Source organism: Leptonychotes weddellii, chromosome 6, assembly GCF_054177405.1.
Source record: "Leptonychotes weddellii isolate Sample4059 chromosome 6, ASM5417740v2, whole genome shotgun sequence".
NCBI lineage: Eukaryota > Metazoa > Chordata > Mammalia > Carnivora > Phocidae > Leptonychotes > Leptonychotes weddellii.
Genome location: NC_138374.1, coordinates 36,084,106 through 36,102,838, shown reverse-complemented (window position 1 = coordinate 36,102,838; position 18,733 = coordinate 36,084,106). Strand labels below are relative to the sequence as shown.

Below are 18,733 nucleotides of genomic sequence, written 5' to 3'. Positions count from 1 at the left end.
AAAAAAAAAAAAAAAGTATTATACCCTTAGGTACAACATAAAACAAACTACTCGGAATAGTTTTTATTTCTACACAGAAGTAAAAAAAAAAAAAAAAAAAAAAACCTCAATATTGATTTTAATATACTACTCTTCTTACTTAATTCATCTGACTTAAGAAATTAGAGGTTTGGTCCCTTAGAATTACTAAGAACTAAAAAATAATTCAATGTAGATGGCTTTCAAAATGTGTTGCTTTTAGCCGGCTGAGACAGGTCCACACAGATTCACCAGCTTACCAACGTGCCCCATGCGCACTTTAGTCAATTTATTATCATCTACTTTAATGAGCAGCACGTGGCTAAAATTTCATTTGACAGTATCTATATTTGCAATAAACTACTGCAAGTACCTTAGGGGCCCACAGGTAACTACTGAGTCATATCTAAAATATTAATTTGTACACAATGGCTTGACGACAGATATAAAGAAAAGAACACATGGCACATACTTAAAAAGCTTTTTGAACAGAAACCCCGGCATTTTAAAATCATCGAACTCCGCATCGCTCTCCTCAGAATCGTCTTCAAGCTTCAGACACTTCTCTTTGTCCCGCAGCCTCAGCTTATTCCATCTCCTACCATGAAAATAAAAGTCATATTTCCATTATTTTGGTTACAAGACAGATTAAAATACAGTTCTACATAATGCACATGAAAAAGAAGGAAATTAGAATGGTCTTTTAGCTTTCTGCTACCGTCATTACCCAAAACTGTGATATTCAAAGAAAAAAAATTCTCTTTTCCTTCCTTTTTAATTCAATTCTTATTTGAATTATTACAGCTGCTTTAGAAATATTTCTGTAAGGTCCCATTTCATTATCAAAACTACTTGTGCCTCTTCTGGCATACCCTAAGGGGGAATTTCTCTGCTACTTCCTAAGATATATGAACTTAATTCTAGAAAAGATTCAGTGAAAATTTCAATATAACTATCTCCAAAATGGCAATGTAACAAAAAATTGATTTTATTTATAATTACTATTTCTGTGCTAAAGATATGATAGTCATAGCATAAAACAGCATAGTATTTTGAACATAAAGCAAATTTTGGGTCAAAATTGCTATATATCAGATTAACATATTGTTTACTTAATGGGGGCATCAACAATATCAAAGGACTGATAAGTAAACAACTTAGAAAAAAATGTGTTCACTAAATAAAATCTAAGTTATAAATTTAGTAATATGATGCTTTTCAGATATAAAATGAGTGTTTCTATTTCAGAGGGGTGATGCCATGTATGTATACCAGAAGAAATGTCTAAAGATCTGAAAGTCTTAATAACACACTAAGTTTACTTCCAAAATAAAAGGATGACCCTTCTCAGTATGCATATTCACAATGTGAATTTCACAAAATGGTGGGAATGGAATAAAGCAATACAGATAAATGCCTTCAAAGTAAAAAGCTCACAGGAAGCGAATGAGAACAGCAACATGTGTAAGATGACATTTAACCGCCATTGATTATGTAAGAATACTAAGAGAACGTGTGGGGGAAGGTAAACGAGAAAATGGAAGGATAGTATCATACACGCTGCCCAGTTAGACCAATGGTGTTTTCCAGTATCAATTACCAAGCACAGGAGGCCAAATACAAGAGCAACAGGCAACCCCACCGCGGCAGCTGCTGGAGGACCCTAAAGCACATCCTCTGATAAAGTCTTGCCTTGTTGAGAATGTCAACTCTTTGAAGTAACAAAAGGAAGGGATACCTGAGGTTTAACTGCGATCAGTAAGGAAGAGGTAGCTGGTGATCTGAAGCTGCTTCTCAGGGTACTAAGAGTACCTATAAATAAGCACTGTTGGTAGTTTCCAGAGAAGAACAGCAAATGTAAGAGGCAGTACATAGCCAAGCCTAAAAAAATAGCTGTCATAAAACCATGAGGTCGTCTTTTTATATAAAATGTTTAATGACCTTTTTGTGCTTAACTTCTAAAGGTGATCTCTTCCTCTTTTTTATTTTTCTTCCTTAAAAACTATCTCTGTGCAACTGATGAAGTGAAGTACCTCTCGGTGGCTATAATCGTCTTTGCTATTCTTCTGAGTTCCGCAGTATCTACAAATTTAGTGAAGCGCAATGGTATACAGCAGTGGTTCTCGACCAGGGGCAATCTGGCCATCCTCCCCACCCCCCAGGGTAATTTGACAATGTCTAGAGACATATTTGGTTGTTACAACCACTGTGGGGACGGAGATACACTACTAGCATCTAGCAGGTGGAGGCCAGGGATGCTGCTCAACATCCTACAATGTACAAGGCAGTCCTCTACAACAAAATGTTACCTGATCTTAAATGTCAATAGTGCCAAGGCTGAAAGACCCTGGTATATAAGTAGACCCACTACTGAAACTTAGAAACCAAAATGATGTACATACATTTTCCTAGTGTATATATCTGGATTCTTGCTACCTACTATCTGAAATTTAGTAAGCAAGCAATTTCACATAATGAGATACTCCTCAGTATCCAAATTCCTTACTATCAGAACTCAAAACCAAATATCTGCAAAACAAAAGATACTTGTGTTTAGCAAATTTATGAATAATACAAAACTCAGAAGAATCACAAAAACTACCATATCCACTTAAAAATACTCCATTTTGCAATTACGCAAAGATAATTTTACAGGAAGAAAAAGAAAAACACCAGAAGATGCCGGTTTTAGAAGTTTGGCATAAAGTCATTAAATACTTTACATAAAGAGTATCACTTTTAAACTCCACTGATAGATGATAGCTATTTCCTCAGACTCAGCCAGTAAGTCTTTGTGGCTGTTCAATTTCCCACTGCATCACTCTGAGTCAACAGGGCTTCAGCTTCCTCTTTCTCCTCCCTCCTAAAATGTACAGGCATCATGTCACCACAGAACACGGCACCTAGGAAACCACATAAGCCACTGCAGAAATGATTGCATTCCAGTGCCTTCCGCTTCATCAAGATGAAAAGAGCCGAACATTTATTCAGTTTGGCTAAAGGATGACTAAAGGTGGTAGGGAAAAATCATTATTGCCTACAAGCATTTGTACCACTGTGAAGACAAATCGCCCCAGTAGAATCATATACACATATTAAAGACAGAAAATACCAGGGTTATAAAACCACATGCATATGCGGCTCAGGCTAAGATGTCCTTCTGTTATAGAAAGCAGTAATTCCTCAGGTGGCTTGTCGCCAAAACAGACCTCTGACCGTCTACCCAATGCCCCCTGAGGCAGTGCCGCACCAAGTCCTGACGGTTGAGAAGGCCGCCAGGGCAGAAGAGGGAGGGGGAGGGGCGCCAGAGTCACCTGAACTGAGAGAAACAGATGCCTTGCTCATCCTAGAAGCCACCAAGGGTCTTAAAGTTGCTCTCTTTTGTGTGCTTGACCTGCTTGTCCTGCAGCCTGGCAGGCTGAGCAGTCTGTCTGGCCAGGAGGTGTAAAAGGACCTATGAATAACCTGGGATTGACACATGGAATAAGCACAGGCCAAAACAGGAAAAGTCTGCACTCAGACGGTCTAGAATCAAATCCTGACTGCTTTGTATCAGTTCTTTAACCCTCAGCAAGTCACTTAGCTTCTGTGGCACCTACCTTTTCTCAAGTGTGAGGAGGGGAGAACAATGGCATGTACTTCCCTGGATTGAGGGAGGATTAAATGAGGTGTCACATGTAAAGCCCTTAGCATGAGCCTAGAGTATGAGTACTCAACAAATAAATACACCGTTCTACATAATCATGTCTGCTTACTGAAATCCTCACACAAACTCAGGCACGATCCTCAGAGACTGGCACTGTCACTCTGTTCACGTACAGAGAAGGAAGGGGAGGCAACATACAGCACAATACAATCTGCCTGCAATAATGCAATGCACCACAACGGCTTAACAGAACTACCTGAACACATACATTTGGACAAAAACCACCTCTGTGAATCAAATGGATGCTCCAAAAATTATTATGAATACTGTGACCACTGATCACCATGAGTAAACACACCTACACCCATCAGAAGGTACCTGCTGGAATACCTCAATTTTAAAATTCTATAACAGATGCGTAAGCAGGGAGCTGTTTGAAGTATGGCTGCTTTTTATGTGACAGTAACAAAAAAATAGATACAGAATGACTTAAAATTGGTTGGGGGTAGGTCAAGATTAAGATCTGGACCCCAGTGATTTAAAATCACAAAAATCAGACATGGTCCCCCAATGTCTAAATTCTGTTATTTCAATAAATAAGCTAGAAAATGGATTTTGAAAGTCGAAGGGGGCATAAATAGTCCAATACTTACATTTTTGGAAAAGAAAGAACTTTTTCATATTTTCTACGCTCTCATTTAAAAACCTCCGCACATGTCATAGTCACAGCTGCAGCCACATAAAAGCAAGTGGGCCCGGTGTTCCCTGGCAGCGTTTCTAGCTCCTCACACGCCTGCCACCAGCAGCCTGCTAGCAACTCCACCGGCAGCCACTCAGAAAAGAACCCAGCAATAAACATAAACGGACAATTCCAGTCAGATGCAGGCAGAGAAACTGCTCCCTGGCTTTGCTACGTTCATGCAAGAACGAGAACCTGGCCCAGGCTGTGGGGCCTGGGGCGGAGACCACAAGGATCTGTCAGAAGCAACTCGGACCCAGGGCTGGGCTGCTGGCAACAACGCACGGCATAACCAGTTGAACTATACCAGGAACAACACTTCCTCCAGGTGCTGGGGCACCTTGTCAATGGAACCCTAAGAATACACCTGAGAGCTAGCTGCCACCATTTAAACTTAATTTTTTTTTCAAAGGAGAATTTCCAGAATGCCAAGGATGTTCAAAATATTTAAGCGGGAAAACACAGTTAGCTGTCTTTATGCCACGACTTGGTGGTTTCCTCCTTCCTGTGCCATGTGCATTCCTGTACTGTCCCCAACCTCCCTCCCACAAACACACACATCCACACCCTCCATGGACCCTTCAGAGTCTGCTCAAGCAGTGCCTCCAGAGAAGGAAGCCTTCTTTGGCCAGCCAGAGTTAGGTGTCCTGTCCTCCAGGTACCTTCCCAACCCCACGGCACCCTGGGCACACCTGGTGTTTCTACTAGAGCACTCACCAAGTGTTCAGCCTCATTTGAAAACCATATCTATCTCCCCCATTAGACCAGGAGCCACTTGAGGCCAGTGACTGTTTTTAGTCATTTTCATACCTCTGGAGACCAGTAGTACAATGGCCCACCTCAACAGAGATACTCAGTAAATGCTGCATGAATGAATGAATGAATGAATGAGGTTCAGAATTGGGCTAGGGATAAGGAAGACACCAGGGACAGAAGCGTGGCTTGAGAATGGTCAAAGTAGGTCATTCAAAAATGGGTTCAAGAATCGTCCTGTTCTAGCTCATTTACAGCCTACCTCCTGCTGCATTCCTCCTCTTTCCACATGTATGATGTTAAGGTACTACTCCAAGATTCATCCACTGGACAAACATGGTTAAGGTGCACAACAAAGAATGAGGCATGGCAAGGACAAAATCAGAGAAATTCTTAATTTTATAAGGAGAAAAAAAAAAAGGACAGGAGAGGAAGCTCATTACACTGAGTAATAAAAATTTTGTAAGTTATTTTCAAGTCCTGAGTTCGGTTTTTTGGGTTTTCCAGCAGATTTACTTTGCAACAAAACTGGTTTCTGTATACCAGTCCTCAGGAAGAATCAGAAGCCCTGGGTTTGAGTCCAAGCTTCCCTAGGACCAGGTGGAAAAGGATGGGCAAAAGATTCAATCTTTTTTTTTTTTTTTTTAAATATTTTATTTATTTATTTGACAGAGAAAGACACAGCGAGAGAGGAAACACAAACGGGGAGTGGGAGAGGGAGAAGCAGACTCCCTGCCGAGCAGGGAGCCCGATGCGGGACTCGATCCCGGGACTCCAGGATCATGACCTGAGCCGAAGGCAGTCGCTTAACCAACTGAGCCACCCAGGCGCCCAGATTCAACCTTTTTAAATGAAAGAATTCATCTTCTGACAGAGGGGGAAAAAAGTTTAACTAGCCCTAAACTACACTGACATCACTAGAAAGGAAATAATGTTTTTGATGATCCCACCTTCGTCTTTTTCTTTAATCCACCCATGTAATAGTCACAGCTGCAACCAAATAAAATGAAGTACATTAGTCACTGGGGAGATCTTCTAACTCCGACAGTTCCTCAGACTTCAGTGGCAGCCACTAGAGGAAAACCCAGTAAAAAACAGATTTCAGATTCCCACTGAGAAGTGAAAACCAGATGTGGGCAGAGAGCTACATTTCAGGTCTATAACTGGCAAGGGGAGATCTGAATTTTAAAAATATCATTCAACATCACTGCATTTGTCTCCTCAGCCACCGAAGGAGCCAAATAAGAGGTTGTCACAGCACGACATGATAATATATGTACTACACCCTTTGGAAACTTTTTTTTTTTTTTTTACACTGTATACATGCCAGACGCTATCTCAAAATTAATTATTGGCAGGAGATTATACAAAAAAGTAAAATTGAGACATTCTAGTTAATTGTAGGTTAAATATGAATAAAAAATAACAACTGTGAAAACACCTACTGCAATCTTGGGCATGCAGGAGTTAGATGTAGCTCCCAAGTCTAGAAGGCCCTCATGCTAGTCCACCCATGCCATCAGCCCTTGTAAGATTATCACAGTCCACTTGGGGAATGATGTCCTACACATCTAGGTCAGCAAGGAGTGTGGAAATCCAGCCTTACAAGACACAACAGAATAATCTGGAACACTGACCTGAGAACAGAGAAAACCATGAGGAACCAAAGTGTAATCCTGACCTACACACACTTAGAACCGACAAGCAGACTGTGAAGCTTGAAAATGCCCCCTGGGCAGAGGTCTAGTGCCCCCTAGTGCATTCAAAGGAGAAATAATTTTTTTTTTCTCCCCAAACAACTACTGATAATGTGCTCCTATTTGTACAGATATTTTATCACTAAGTGGGCCTTATCGTATTAATAAAAAAATGTATAAGAGGTGAGAAAAGCCTGACATCAACAAAACTTAAGTATTATAATAGCTAATGATCTGGCTATGCATACTAATACCAACTGTAAAACTGCCTTTTACTTTGGAAAGAGGACACCTTTTCATATGTATCAATATTTATAGGCTCTTCTTCATGATTCTTACAGACCCTCCTACTGGCTCGATGAAATCTCTGTAGTAAATGTTTTACCTAGTGGGCATGCAAATAAGAACAGCTAATACTGAGTACCTGACATATGCCTAATAGCTTAGATATATTATCTTTTATAATCCCCATAGCATCCCTGAAGAAAGTATTGCTATGATCCCCATTTCAAAGATGAAGAGATGTAGAAAATCTCACAGCTACTAGGTAAGACTCTGGCATTCGATTCCATGGTCTGTGATTTCTAAACCCTATGTTACATATCGCCTCCTGAGTAACCTTTGCTAGCTCTGGACCAGCTGTGTTTTGAAATTACACATACAAACATCCATACTATGTATATGTTTTTTTAATTTACAGTAAGAAAACAAATACTAATAATAACAAGAATAGCTACCGATGTTCACAGTGTGCTGTGCACTGTTTTAAATAACTTAACCTGTATTAATTCATTTACTCCTTACAAACCCTATGACGCAGATACTATTTTTAATCTCTTTTTCACAGTTAAAGTAGGCAGGGAGAGGTGAAGTAGCCTGGCCAAGATCACCAACATGAAGATTCAAACCCAAATAATAGGCCCCCAGAATCCATACTCCTGTTTCATAATCTTGCCTCTCAAAAATATTTTTCAATATTTTTGTCTCTTGTCTCATAGTGTAAGCCAGAGAGTCAATAATCACCTCTTTAAGCACTATACAATGAAAACAACTGTACAAGACAAACCAAATTCTAAAGCTTCAATTCAAATTTGTCTCAAAAGATGTCCTTCCCTACCTCGATACTGCACAGAGTGAGTCAAAACTCATTCTTTGGGACTCCTGGGTGGCTCAGTCGGTTAAGGTCTGCCTTTGGCTCAGGTCATGATCCCAGGGTCCTGGGATCGAGTCTCACATTGGGCTCCTTGCTCAGCGGGGAGCCTGCTTCTCCCTCTGCTTGCCGCTCCCCCTGCTTGTGCTCTCTTTCTCTGACAAATAAATAAAATCTTAAAAAAAGAAAAAAACTCATTCTTCACTGTACACCTGCCAACTTTTAACAGTAAAATCTGTTTAGCAATTCTTTTCACTACAGATGATCTGGGCTGAACAAACACAAAGGATACATTTACTTAATAAACAAACAAACCAATGCCTACACAACTCACAAAAAGGCAAAATATACCCATCAATAAGAATGGTCAATTATTAGTAGCTTCAGGTGATTTAGTAATAAAATGAACATGCCCGCTCCAAAACTCCAAGAAAGTCATATATTGAGCTGCTTGAAATTCAAAAGTCACCTAACTTCTCTGCCTTCATTTTCACATTGCAAGGGCCACCAAGCCCAGAGTTTGGATCTGCACTATGAGGAAAAATTCACACACCACACAGTTAAACCATTCTCAATACGGGGTGAAATTTCAATCTCAGGCTCATTCTCCACTTATTGCAATATCCATGAAAGAAATTCTACAACAGAAGCACAATGAGTACAATTTGATTTTTAAAAATATATTCAAGGCACCAAGCTGGGTATTTAATATAGTTTGCATTTCTGTAGTGCGATAGGTTTTCTATTTCAGACAGCTAAGAATCCCTTACAGATTAGTCTAATTTACTAAATTGAGATACTCAGTGTTTTACTTTTCTTATCTGCCTTTTTATGGTCTATCTGGGTGGACTTAATTGGCATATCTGCGCAGATGAAATACCCTCAGTGAGGAGTCCAGATCTCACAGAGTAAATTAAGACTGATGTAGACAATTATGCACTGGAGCTGGGAATGAGAGGTGTGTGCAGAGCACAAAGCAGAATTAGTCTTCATTTGTGTCTTAGCTTCATCATTTAAAAGAAGCCAAGATTCTCTCTAAGAAAACTCTTTGAGGGAATAACTTTTTCTTCTCTCTTTAAAATACAGACTCCTGGGGGGGCGGGGCGGGGAGAACACAGGTTTATTTCTTGAGAAATTAACTCCCAGAAACCGACGGTAAGAACAATCTTCAAATCATTAGGTTTCTTGATCAAATTAGCTTTAGGTTTCTTGATCAAATCTAGGTTAAACTTCTAATAAATTCAGATTTTAGAGATCAAGTGACTTTTTTTAAAAAGTTACAAGCTCTACAATGTAATTTGGCTTTTCCTATGTGCAACTTTCCCGAATGTGCTGAATCGTCATCCAGTGCAAACAAAGATCTAACTGAAGAATAAACAAGACAATCCCAGTGCAAAGGGAGCCAGCTCTGGGCAAAACAAGACAAAGAGGCTCTGTGAGGACAATAAGATGGGAGACAGGCAGCTAGGAGAGTGGTTCTAGGAGGCCTGGCCTTCCACAGCATTTCAGGCAAGGAATGGGACCCACAAAAAATATGGAGGCGGTCCCCATCAAGTGACAGCAGAAACCTGCTGCTGAAGTAATGCTCTTCTCAGTCCACTGCACTGACCAAGCTGATAGATCACTCCTGCCTACCCCAATCCACCTTCAGACCCCTTCCCCAGCCTTCTCCATTTATGCTATCTTGGGCAAATTATGTCACCTTTCTGCTCTCAGTTCCTATTTCCTCAGGGGTTGTGAGGTTTAAACCAACGAGCCCACCTGACATGAAACACTGCCAAGTAGTATGCATTCAGTTCTCAGAGAACCTCCTTCCATCCCCCACATGCCACCCTTGCTCAGGCCATCAAAGCCTCCAAATTTTCAAAACCCTGAGACTTTTTTTCAACATTTATCCTACTTGGCTTGACCCCCCTAAGCATCTGAAAATGCTGACAGCCTTTCTCTTCTCAGTCTCTTTCTCTTTTTCTCTTCATGTATACAGTCAAACCCTCCAAACCAGGATCCAACTCGCCCCTGGCCACAGCAGCCCCAGTGCTCAAGGGGAAGGACAACGGAGATACTGTTTACTCAGATGATTAAGCCTTGCAGTGTGAAGACACTGTGTAAGATTTACATAATGAATGGAGTCATTCAAAGGTAGTTACGTAAAAAAAGAGGGGAGAGGCAGAAAAGAAAAATCTTCAAGGTTTAAAGGTATTTTATTAGATGGATTAGAAACCAGTTACACCAACAGGCATCATGACTACAGATGCAGGTTATACAAGACATGAGGCAAATTCTATCCCCATCCTGTCAAGTCTTCTAGACTCCCTACAATCTCCCCAAGTCCCCAACCAATCGGCTTAGGTTTTCGGTTTGGTTTCCATCGCAGGGAGGTGGAGGCAGCTATGTGCTGATTCTTGGCGCCACCTTGTGGTCACACTTAGATATTGCACATTCCACCCAATTCCACAAATAGAAGGGAAATGACATTTACACAACCCTGTCCTGGCTTCAAATCCCAGCTCTAGGGGCGCCTGGGTGGCTCAGTCAGTTAAGCGTCTGCCTTCAGCTCAGGTCATGATCCCAGGGTCCTGGAATCAAGCCCTGCATCGGGCTCCCTGCTCGGTGAGCCTGCTTCTCCCTCTCCCTCTGCTGCTCCCCCTGCTTGTGCTCTTTTTTTCAAATAAATAAATAAAATCTTAAAAAAAAAAAAATCCCAGCTCTACCTCTTAACAGTGAGATCATAGGCAAGTTGATTAACTTGAACAGGGCATGATCAAATGTTTGAACACCTTACTATAATTATAATAACTGAAAGATATGTATACATAGGATCAAAGCCTGGAATGAAATGTAGACAAATAACGTGAAAAATAGAGATGTAGGTAGTTTTTTTTATCTTAACGTTATCATAAATTCACTATTGAAAAAAAACAAAAAAAAACAAAAAGAAATCACCAAAAGTGCAAGGTGGGGAGTGTGGAAAGCCTTCAAACCATTGGCAGGTAGCAACTCAAATCGGTTTCAGGCTGTGATCTCAGCAGCTTGGCCCCCGAGTACCTGATTATTTGAGGAAACTCAGGCACCACCTACTCAAGAGTCTGTTTCTGAACTCTACTGTGTTTCACTCACTGAGGTGGGAGTGGAATGCAGGAGGGGGTTTTTTGCAGCAGCAATACCAAGCGGACTCTGGGCTAGAGTAGAGAAAAAAAAGCATTTGATTTTCAAACCCCAACATCCTTACCCACAGTTCTTTCCAATCGCCTCCAGGGTTTCCTAAGTGGGAACATAGTAAGGGCCTGCAATAATGAGGGATGCCACCACCCTTGCCTCAGAATCAGCTGGAGCTCAGTCAAAGCACTCACGCAGTGCCCAGCTCCTCCCACCCCTGACCTGCTGCCTCAGACACTCCAGGCTGAGTCCTGAAGATGCTTTCCAGGTGATTCTGAAGCATATGCTCTGATAAGAAGCAGATGATCTATTACGTACAGCATGTAGCTGAATGACCTAACCTCAAAGTTCCTTTTCAAGCCCGACCCTATATAAACACACTTGTGCAGGGTATATATAAGAGGATTTTAGAGAAACAAATACAAACTGAATCTGCCAAAAGCCATAAGCGCAAAAGGAAAAACAGTATATAAAATCTATTTATACACATCAAGTAGTTCCCAAACTTGACAGTGCATCAGAACCACCTAGAAGAGCTTTTAAAAATTACTGCTTGGTAGCCCCACACTGGACTTCTTGAATCAGCACCTCCAATGGTAGGGCTCCCAGGTGATTCTGCAGAATCAGCCCATAGGCTAGGAACCTCTGCTTTACTCTATGCTCACTGCCAAGGAAATACAGCCCGTCAGGTTAGCAACTAAAACAGTAACATCTGGCAAACAGAAATAGAAGAGCTTCAGGGTATGGGTTTAAGTCAAAGTCTTAACACTAGCCCTAGTTGTGCCAGGAGGAGACGACACTTATTTTGAAGTGCATCCTCTCACTCAGGATGTAACCTGACCTACAGCCCAAGCCTGGCCCAAGCAGTGCCAACCGCTGCCGGAGGAGGCCAGGGTTGGTGACATTTTTTGTTTGTGCTGTATCTCAAGGTTGGCAAACACCTGGCATGAATGCTGCTGCTTCCCCGAGGCCCCCGTGCCCATGGTAGACATCACTAACGGACTGCAGCACTCCTTCCCAGACAGTCCACACCGGGCCTCGGTCTCCCCCTGAACAGACGGCCACTGCCCAAGAGTTGTCCGGCAAGGCAAGGGCCTGTGCCCTGCCTGTCCTACAGCTGATGGCTTAGAAACCAGGCATCTCTGCACACCACAGCCACTACACCACTATCCAAGGCAACCCAAATGAGAAATGATGTGCCTCCAAAGCAAAGCAAGGATTTTCCTTCTCAATAACTTGCACCCTAAGGTCTATTTCAACATATCTGAATTACTCAACAGACAAGGCCCCATGCCCGGATGAATCTCCTCCACAAAGTCTTCCCCAAATATCTGTCTGAATTCATTATTCCCTTCACACTGGTTAGGGCCTATTGGTGCCCATGTCCCCTAAAAGACTGCAAATTCCTTGCCGGAAACCCTAGTCCTGGCCCTGGAGCACACACATGCATTCATGCAGTGAGAGCAAAGATGTAGCAATGCGAGCTGCCTCCTATCTCATGTGGAAATCAATCAGAAACACTGAGGTAACAAGGACTGCTGATCTTTGATCACTTTGAGGGGAAAGGTGCACATATGAAACGTGTGGTCTTCTGGGCCACCCTGACCTGTCCTGGCTGTACATACTGGATGAGATAAGTGACACGTAAGTGTTCACCAGGGACACCTATTGCTCAAACACAGAACATGTGTCATTCCTAAGAAGTCTTTGACTCCTGGAGCTCCCAGACCCTAGCTTTCTAAAGCAGCAATGTATTTTAAGGAAAGCTGAACCTCACAACTAAAAGCAATACCCTAATAGAAACTCTGCTGCTACAAAATGAAAATTAAAAAATAATGGATGTTTTCTAGGATCTGCATACTAAGGACATGAGTAAGAACTGACAGAATATGTACTTCTACAAACTGGCTCACCCATCCTGGTACATTATCAGAGGTATGAAAATCAAGGAACACCACTGAGGAGATAGCCTCCAAATGCAACTTAGTACAGAGACAGAAGCAGGATACAAATGTGGGAAAGGCAAAAAAACATATGGGCACTTTAAAAAACGGGTAACACTTCCAAGACTGATCTGAGGTCTTGGGCTAAGTCAGAGAAAGTAGGATCCTAAATGCTATTATCCTGTTCCAGAAAAGGTTAAGCTATAGAAAAGGCTTGACAGGAAATTCCCACACTTGGCAACAGCTAAAAACAAAGATACATAGTTGGGACTAAGCTAGAGCTAAGGAAAGACCTCTGATGCTCCAGCTGAGAGAATAAAGGAATTGAGATCTCTAGGAGTGACTCACTTTCACTTCTGAGTCTAAATGAGCATTATAATTCACAGGGCTATAACCAATACAAGTTCAATAAAAGGCGCCTGGCCTAGGTACATATTCCTAAGCTCTAACCATAGAGAAAAAGTCATTTTCTATGTTGCAAACTCTATGGGGCTTTATTCTGATCATCTATCATCAAACCACTGCTAAGATAAGGGAACCTAAAGTCTTTTTTTTTGGTTCACTCAAGGGAATACCATCACAATTTCAATCTGTATTCAAAGATCAGCAACAAGAAGAAAGAAAATTAAAAAAAGCAACTGGCAGTTCTAAAATGTTCTTAATAATGCTTCTCAGTCCTGAGCCTTTTCTTTTACCATCCCCCAATCCAAAGAGTACCAAAGGAGATGGAATACAAACATTTCAATGTGTTATCTGCAGTTTAACAGCCTTAATAACTGTGGCCATAAAATTTTAAGAGCTATAGCATTTTGGTGGCAATTAGAGTTATTGATATTTCTGAAATTCATTTGAGATTTTACTGTAACTTCAGCAAAAAACTGGCTTTGATATGGCTTTAGAAATAACTATTCTACAGTCTTGAGATTATTAAGAAAAAAGTGTTGCCATGAATTTAAAATAAGCCCGTATTTAAAATTCAATCAAAATAAACTGCTTCTGATCAAGATACTAATACATTTAAAATAAATTTAATATTGAATGAGAAGAAAATATTGTTCCATTTACAATCAGTATGTTGAGATTAACACTTTTTTAATTCTCTACAGTTAGTTAAGAAATAGACTGACACTGCTCAGGGTTCAAGAGTATCCCGCTGATATCCCTCAAACAGCTCTACTGATACTAATTGTGCAAAATAAAGTTAAAGTTGCAATGAGAAGTAACAAATGTAAGCCACTCCTCAACTATGCTACAAGAGGTCAAGAACTGGGTTTAGGTCACAGGTCCTCAAACTCTGTGTGAAAAGAACTATGCCACATCTGCTTTTAGGGAATTATGTGACAGTCTGGATGTGGGGCATCAGTTCTAAATAACAGAAGGAAAAAATATCAGGACAATCTGAATTCACGAAGGTCAGTGGAAAGCTACAAGAAACACAATAAATGAGGTCTCCCTACATAGAAAACAAGAAAAAACTGTTGAGGACTGGGAAAAAGCCATCCCGGGAGCAAATACTTAAAAACTAATCTGTTAAACAGATTCCCTTTCCCTTGGACTTTCTTAGTGCTGCGTGAGCTCATGTGGGAGGCCAGAGATGCGGCAGGGTCGTGCTCGGTCGGCACACTGGGTACCTGCAGCATCCAGTTTCGCAGGGCTTACAAAAAAATATGTGGCAACCAACTTCCCGAAGGAACACGATCACCTTCCCTTTCATCTTATTTGCATCATCTACTGAGAGAGTCATGGCAAGAAAAGCCAAAGTCAGTGCCCGGCATCAAAACTGAGAGTGAAAAGGAAGGGTTGGCAGTGCGTGTGAACTGCCTTTCCCGCAGCAGGACAGGAGTTAGTAACTCCGCAGGGGGCCGCCTTCTCAAGACAAGGAAGGTGGAATTTAGAAAACAAGCTTATTCTTGGGCGCCTGGGTGGCTCAGTTGGTTAAGCCACTGCCTTCGGCTCAGGTCATGATCCTGGAGTCCCGGGATCGAGTCCCGCATCGGGCTCCCTGCTCGGCGGGGAGTCTGCTTCTCCCTCTGACCCTCCCCCCTCTCATGTGCTTTCTCTCTCTCATTCTCTCTCTCTCAAATAAATAAATAAAATCTTTAAAAAAAAAGAAAACAAGCTTATTCTTTCATACACTAGAGCTTAAATTTCAGCTCCTTTTTGGAGGAACGTCCTGGACAATTACTTTCCTGCTTCAAAAGAAAAAACCAACCACGCAGCATACACCACACAGGCCAGCCTGTTCCTTTTCCTGCCCCTGGCTACAGGTGGCCTGAGTATAAAGGCATACGGCTCCGCCTTCGGTCCTCCACAGGCCTCTTGCCCCAGCCGTTCCCCTAAGCTTTTCTTCTGAGACTTGCCCCAAATCTGAATGAAGATACAGAAGTTAGAAGCATTGGGGATTAGCTCCACTGGGGCCCTGCTGGTCCAAGGAGGCTAAGGCTAAAGGAAGTCCAACCTTTGGATAAACGGGGGTCTAATACATTAAGCTGAATCTAGAACTCTTATTTAATAAACCTGTGGCCTAAGAGAAAGCAAGCAGCACAATCTGTTTACAATCTGCAGACTGACCTTAACCGCTGCTTATAATAATCTTCATCTCCATCATCTCGGCATCTCACTACTTTCCGACCTCCTCCTCCACAGGCGGCTTCTGCTTCCTCCCCAGAACTTGGAAAAAAGTCATCCTCGATCTCCTGCACCGTGACTTTTCTCTGCCGTTTTCGGGGCGCGAGCCCGGGCTTCAGGTCATAGTCCGTGCCCTCTCCCAGCAGCTCGGCACCCCCCGCCCCCTCCAGCTCCTCCTCCGTGGGTAAGTACTCGGACTCGTCATCCTCTGAGTCGCCCTCCGCCTTCGGCCTCATGTCAGACTCCAAAGGTTTCTTTCCTTTTGGCAAGCCCACTTTCCCCTGGAAATGAAGAGCCCTTTTCTGGAGCTTCTTGATGTGTTTTTTCAAGCGCTTATCTGTTTTTGAGAGAACTTTGCTTTGCTCATTTGGTTTGTTTTCAGGGAGTGTTGCGCTCAGTTCCGAAGTGACTGAGGCTGCGGTTTTTCTAGCTGCTCTTTTATTACAAGCTTGCTTCTTCCTTTCAAAAGACAATTTTGCTTGATCTGCCAAATACTTTTCAAAGCCTGATGCTTCATTGAGCATTAGCTTTCTAGGCTTTTTCTCCTGTTTCTGAGGGATCTGGGTTCCAAAAGGTGTCATCTGGCCCGTGCGGATGAGCTCTTCCCAAGCCGTCTCCTGGACAGGCATGAGCATGCTGCCGAGACAGGACGGCCCCGGTTCTGAAAGAGGGATGACAATGTAGTGGGCACTAGCGTAAACCTTTCCAAGAGTACAACACAAATAGTCACTTCTTCAACAAACAGCACCTACGATTAACTCACATTTTAAAAACATACCATGGATGGGGGTGCCTGGGTGGCTCAGTCTTTTGGGTCTTCAACTCTTGGTTTCGGCTCAGGTCATGATTTCAGGGTTGTGAGACTGAGCCCCATGGCAGGCCCCACGCTCAGTGCAGAGTCTGCTTAAGATTCTTTCCCCCTCCCTCTCCCTCCCCCTCTGCTCCGCTCCCCACTCGCACATGCTAAGAAAGATAAATTAAAATTTTTTAAAAATTAAAACATATCATGGATGTACTAAAGCATATTGTATATAAAGAAGAGAATGAATTTATTATAGCATTCATCATGCCAAATTCAATATACTCCTACTCAAAAAGGTGAATTTTCAATAACTTTTTCTAAAATAATGCAGCCAAAGACAGACCTACTCATATGTAACATACAGACAAATGTGTCTATTTCCTTATCAAAGAATAGCCCCCAAGGAAGCAATCTCCCAAGTTTCCATGTCACTTCAAATACCAGCATCCACACGGACTTAAAATTCAAGAGACAGTAAAACTGCAAATGTATAAAGAATCAACATGTACCTAAATAGGTAAAACTTAAATGTTTGCTCTGCACTGCCCAATATAATAGTCATCATGTGGCTATTTAAATTTAAGTTGAAAATTCAGTTCCTCAGATGCACCTGCCATATTTCAAGTGCTCAATGAGCCGTGTGGGGCTAAGGACGACCACAACAGACAACAGAGACAGCATTTCCATCACCGCAAACAGGTCTACTGGACAGCACTGTGTTAGATGTGCAAACAGAACAGAGCACATAAACTGGAAGTTCGGTCATAATAATATAAAGTCACCCAGAAATCTCTGAACTTAATCTCTGGCAACATTACTCGAGGAATCCATATTCTAAAATCTACATTTCTTATAGTCCAGTAATGCCACAGCCAGTTTTTCACTGAACTTGCGGTGAAGAAAAATACATATCAGAAAGTGCACAAATACTAAGTGTACAGCTCAGTGTATTTTCAGAAAAAAACATACCTGTACACCAACATCCAGAACAAGAAACAGAAATTACTAGCACCGCCAGATGCACCCTCCATGGCACCTTCCAGTCTCTACCCCACCCCAAAATAATGACTGACCACACTATTAACACTACAAACAAGCTGTCCCTGGCTTTGAGCTTTATGTAAATGGAAATGTTTGTACACTTGTGTCAGCTTATTTTGCTCAACATTATGCTTGAGATTCATCCTTATTGTTGAATATAGTTGCAGTTGTTAATTTTCATTGCTGTTAGTATTCTATCATATAGCTACGCTATAATTTTTCCATTCCACTGTTAATGGACATCTGGGTAGTTTCCAGGTTTTAGCTACTATGAATTATGTTGCTATGAATATTCTAGCACACATCCTTCAGTAATACGTTTCTACATAATTCTTTGGGTATGTTAAGCTTTAGGAGACACTGCCAAACAGTTTTTCAAAATGGTCCTATTAATTTTAAGTTCCACCAACAGTGTTTGAGAGTTTCAACTGGTCTACATTCTTACCATTTTAGTTATTCTGGTACGTGTGTAATGGTACCACTTTGTGGTTGTAATTTGTATTTCCCTACGAACTAATGAACGAGGGCACCTCTTCATAGATTTATTGACCTTCTGAATAGCGTCTTTTGAAGAAAATGTTCAAGTCTTTAGCCCTTTCCCAAGAGTTCTTTAATACACTCTGGATTCCTGCCCTTCAATTAATACATGTGTTGCAAATATCTTCTCCCACTCTGCAGCTTGCCTTTTCACTCTCTTAATGCTATCTTTTGAACAGAAGTTTAGTTGTGATATAGCTCACTTATCAAACCTTTTCCTTTACAAGTGAGCATTTTTGTGTCTCATTAAGTCTTTGCCCTAAGATCATGAAAATACTTTCCTATGCTATATTCTAAAAGCTTTGTTTTACCACTCACATTTATATTTAAAATCTATTTGTCATTTATTTTTGTACATGGTGTAATGGGCCAAGATTCATTTTACCTTCGTGTGAATTAACCAAGCACCACTTACTGAAAAGATGATACTTCTTCACAGCACTGCACTGCCGTATCTGTCATAAACCAAGTGACCACGTATGGGTGGGTCTGTTCGCTGGACCCTACATTCTGTCCCATTCGTCTGTTTGTTTTTCCTTGTGCCCATACCTCACTGTCTTAATTACTATAGCTTGATAACACATCTTGTTATTTTGTTCTTCTTCAAGATTAACTTTTCTTGG

The 18,733-nt window shown here is 41.5% G+C and overlaps 1 protein-coding gene and 1 long non-coding RNA gene across 5 annotated transcripts in view; both read right to left on the bottom strand.

Moving 5' to 3' along the window:
- ERCC6 (ERCC excision repair 6, chromatin remodeling factor) overlaps nt 1-18,733 on the bottom strand; it is a 72,601-nt gene that overhangs the window by 44,669 nt on the left and 9,199 nt on the right. For all 4 annotated transcript variants that reach the window (XM_081823922.1, XM_081823924.1, XM_081823923.1 and 1 more), the window contains 2 exons: nt 15,674-16,391; nt 491-616 (listed from right to left, as the gene is read on the bottom strand). In XM_081823922.1, coding sequence (XP_081680048.1) covers nt 491-616; nt 15,674-16,391 — 844 coding nt within the window. The remainder of the gene's footprint in view (nt 1-490; nt 617-15,673; nt 16,392-18,733) is intronic.
- Nucleotides 8,221-15,667, bottom strand: LOC145722184 (uncharacterized). Its single transcript, XR_014146274.1, has 2 exons — nt 15,237-15,667; nt 8,221-15,020 (listed from the first exon to the last, which is right to left on the bottom strand). It is a non-coding gene; the product is annotated as an uncharacterized LOC145722184 (long non-coding RNA).